This window comes from Plecotus auritus (genome assembly GCF_963455305.1).
Source record: "Plecotus auritus genome assembly, chromosome: 4".
NCBI classification, from domain to species: Eukaryota; Metazoa; Chordata; class Mammalia; order Chiroptera; family Vespertilionidae; genus Plecotus; species Plecotus auritus.
In genome coordinates, this window is record NC_137775.1 from 29,918,168 (window position 1) to 29,922,740 (window position 4,573).

Here is a 4,573-nt window from a genome sequence, read left to right on the forward strand (position 1 = left end):
TTGCCTAATGTAATAGGAGACATGAAGCAAGCAAAGGATTAAATAATGCATGCACGTTAGAGATTGCCCGCTTTTTCTGCTTTTAGACCCTGCAGCTGTTCACATGTAAAGAAGCTCAGGTTATTATCCTAATTAACAGCCCTACCAATTGCCATACATGTGAAGCCAGCTTCACTATTAATTGCTATCTTCTATGGTGAGTTTACTTTACATCTGGAAGGTAAAACTGGGCATGCGTCATTTATTTCGCAGCACTTTTCACATAGGAACAAGTTGTCCACAAGGGTCTTCAGTTCTGTTCTGCTCCTCTCATGCCTAAATCTTACAGAGTCAGGGGGCATTCCATGAAGCAAAGGAAGCCATGATATGGCACTGACCAGGTGTGCATGGCATCTAAGAATAACACTTTCCCAAAGAGACATGTCTCTCCTCCAACCTAATCTTTGCGGTAATAAAGAGTGTAATCAGGTGATATCTGCCATATTCTTTTGTCTTACAACTCAGTTGGATGATCCTATATAATAAAAGGCTAATATGCAAATTGACCAAATGGCAGAACTACCAGTTGCTATGACGTGCACTGACCACCAGGGGGCAGCCGCTCAATGCAGGAGCTGCCCCCTGGTGGTTAGTGCGCTCCCACAGGGGGAGCATTGCTCAGCCAGAAGCCAGGCTCACAGCTGGCGAGTGCAGCGGTGGGGGAAGGAGCCTCTCCTGCCTCTGCTGCAGGCGGGTGGTAAGGAGCAAGGGGTCCTAACTGCGAGAGCCCCAGACTGCAAGAGGGATGTCTGACTGCCGGCTTAGGCCCGATCCCCGAGGGGTCCTGGACTGCGAGAGGGTGCAGGCCGGGCTGAGGGAAACCCACCCCCCAGTGCATGAATCTCGTGCACCGGGCCTCTAGTACTCTATAATGGTAAGACTGGTATCATTTACTGGGTCCTTCACAGTTACCAACAATGAAAATGATGCTGCATTTTTCTCTTCCACACATGTAATTATGGTTCAAGTTTATATTGTTTATCTCTGAAAGAACACAGGAAGACTGATGGTGTTTTACATGTCTGACACTGGTATATATTTGTTTAAACAAAAAAATTCATTACTGTACAATGGTAGAAGTCAAACAGAATTCCTCCCATGCAAATGTTTGTTGTGACTTTTGGGAACCCCTATGAAGAAATCAACACATAGTAAACCTATAATTCTGTTTCTGAAAAGAGGACAAATACTCAAACTCTCTTATCCAACAGCTCTGGAAGATCATGATGTTGTTCTTTTTTATTTTTTCCTATCCAAGACAACACTGATTCAACAAGGCCACTGTCCCTTGCCCGTTGGTGTCAGTGACATGTGTTATGCAGTCATTTTTCCACTGGGTGAAGAAAGCAATGAAGTTTTCTGTAGTCACAACTTTCACAGATCACGAACAAAACAAAGATGAGAAAGGCAGGTGAAAAAAGCAGATTTGACCCACCACTGGCTGTATGACAGTCTGGATAGATGGAAGATATTAAGCAGATATATCGATCTGAAGGCAACTACTTGTATATCTTGGTCCCTGCTGACCATCAGCACCCATAACAGTGTCTAGCAGATGATGTATAACTGCTGAAAGACAAAAGAAGGGGAATTATTCACATGATTTGTGCTAGATCCTGGTCTCATCCTGGTTAGCAGTACCCTATCTTTTTCCCTAGAACAGAGCTCTAACTTCAGATTTTGCCAAAAATATGGTAAGCATTCAGCCAAAAGGAAAATATAGCAATACATCAGTAATAGTTAATGAAGTAATAACTATCATAGCTTCTCAGAAATCAGGTCTATTCCATGGAAAAAAACAAAAAGGAATCAAGAATATTTCCTTATACTTATTTGTTCAGACACATGTAAATGGAAGCCAAAATAATGATAATAATAGGTTATGATATATTTTTTAGAAAATTATAAGCCACAGTTCACTGATTTACATATGGGCAATTCTCAGGTAATTGAGAAGTATTGAATGCTTGAGGCCTTTGTCAGTCTGGCTTCCTGCTTTGCTGGCACTCCTGTCTGGCTGGCTGTGCTGACAGTGTAAATCAAGGCATTACTAGATTGACCACATGCCTTAGGCTTTTGTTTCTTTGTTTTGGGGCAGAGATAGGAAATTTGACTGGGGCCCCAGAGATCCATGGGGGGGGGGGGGGCGGGGGACAGAAAAGAAGGAGGAGGGGAAAGAAATGTGCAGTGATAAGTGATTTCTGCTGTAAAAGTCGTGACACAACATGAGTTTGACTCTGGCAGAAGCAAACTGGCAATGTGGGTCAAGAATTAACCAACTGGGATGCGAGGATAACATCTCCTGAGACATGTCTCTAAATTACATCAAAAACTTCTATGAAGGATGTGTAAGTATTATACAAAATTTTTTAAAAATGTATGAGTCCAGTCTGTGTATTTTAACATGATTCTTGTGAGCGTCGATGAATAATAAGTTCCTCTACATATATGGAGAGTAATATAAAGGTTAACCATATACTTCAAAATATTCTGAATTTAAAACTATAATTAGGATATTTGAGGAAGTACTGTTAGCTGTTGGTGTTTTAAAGTAGCCCACTCTCTTGCAATTCAATAAAGTAGTAGGAAATAGACTGTAATGAGAACTACATAAACATTATTTGATTGTTAAGATAGTGCCTGAGTTTATTATTGAATTTGTTATTTACTTTTCCAAAAGAGTTCCTAGATATTCTAACATTTTCTTGATTTTATTACAAAAGGATTAGGGATATTAATTGAATTTTAAGCTTTTTAAGTATTTCCAAAATTATACATTTCATTAGTAACATGTCACTGTTGCCCTTCATATTTTCAGTGTGAAAAGGGGTGAAATCTCATAATACAGGATTTGCATTGGGCTTGATGATCTTTAAGGTTCTTTCTTGCCTCAAAACTTTATGAGTCTTAAATTTTTAAAAATGTGACAATGAAAAAGAAAACTTTAAAATGTCCTCCTCTAATGTTTGTTTTCAAAAGATTCTTTTCTCCTAAAACTATAATAGGTGAAGCCTCCAACTGTGATTGGTCAATTCCACACCCTTTTCTTTGGATCCATCAGAATGTTCTTTCTTGGGGTGTTAGGCTTTGCAGTCTACGGGAATGAGGCTTTGCACTTCAGCTGTGATCCAGACAGGAGGGAAATAAACCTCTTCTGTTACAATCAGTTCAGGCCAATTACTCCACAGGTAAGTTTTTCTGTGTGCCCATAAGCCTTACTCTATACCAGATAACATTGTTTTCTTTTAAATATAAATTAATGCCATAATGAAATAAAAAATACCTTAATAGGTATAATTTACTAGAATTATTATTATTATTAACCAGTTGTTTATTTCAGGTAAATTAATTTGAGTTGATTGACAGTTTCTTCCAACATTTTATTATCTACTGATGTTAAAATTATACTCCAGGCCTGTAATTAGAAAATGGAAATTACATAGCTACTAAAATAAAATATTTCAACATTATTAGATAACTGGTAGGTGATGATAGATAGTATAATATGACTACATTTTCACAATTTAACTTATTAATTAAAAGAGACATGTTCTTCATTACTACCTTCATTGTATTATTTTTATTGCTTATAAGACTTAAGTTAGCCACTCTTGATAATCAATGAATTTTTAAAGTGTATTTTGGTTATATGTTGATTGATTTGACTAAGATATTTCTGACATACTTAGGTGTTTTGGGCATTACAACTAGTGATTGTCCTGGTTCCTGGTGCTATTTTCCATCTTTATGCTGCATTTAAAAACATCAGTCAAGAATGCATTCTTCAAAAGCCCATCTACACTGTGGTTTATATCATCTCTGTTTTAGTAAGAATCAGTCTAGAGGTGATGTCATTTTGGCTTCAGATTCACCTCTTTGGCTTCCAAGTCAAGCCTCTCTACCTGTGTGATGCTGGATCTCTGGGGGGAAAGTTTACTATTATAAAATGCATGGTGCCAGATCACTTTGAGAAGACCATCTTTCTCATTGCAATGTACACATTTACTGTAATTACCATGGTATTATGTGTTGCTGAGGTTTTTGAGATCATATTTAGAAGACTATGCTTTCTAATTAAGCAGTGACCCAGAGGTTGATTAATTGCTATCATACCACAGTTATTTATCAATCATTGTAATTATTTTTACTTTATTCAGTGAGTACCTCAATATCAAACATAAATATTTATTCTTTCAATATACCTCAGTGTGTCCAAAATTTATGTTTAATATAAATGTAATACTAACTTCTAAGGCAGGAATTCTTGAACAAATATTTCAGTCTATTTTAATTTTGTCATGCATTAGAAAATATACATAGAACTAATGTTAACTTGTTTAACCTGTACTTTTACACTATGGAATACTATGCAGCTGTAAAGAAGATGGATCTCTTACCCTTTAGGACAGCATGGAGGGATCTGGAGAATATTATGCTAAGCGAAATAAGACAGTCAGAGAAAGACAAATATCACGTGATATCACTCATATGTGGAATCTAATGATCAAAATAAACTGATGAACAAAATAGATCC

The 4,573-nt window shown here is 37.2% G+C and overlaps 1 protein-coding gene across 1 annotated transcript; it reads left to right on the forward strand.

Moving 5' to 3' along the window:
- Positions 1 to 2,348: 2,348 nt before the first annotated feature.
- GJE1 (gap junction protein epsilon 1) lies at positions 2,349 to 4,124 on the forward strand (the record flags this gene model as incomplete). Its single annotated transcript, XM_080666148.1, has 3 exons — positions 2,349 to 2,387; positions 3,045 to 3,227; positions 3,729 to 4,124. The coding sequence occupies 3 exons, from the start codon at positions 2,349 to 2,351 to the stop codon at positions 4,122 to 4,124; spliced, it is 618 nt and encodes a 205-aa protein (XP_080522274.1).
- Between the last annotated feature and the right edge of the window lie 449 nt (positions 4,125 to 4,573).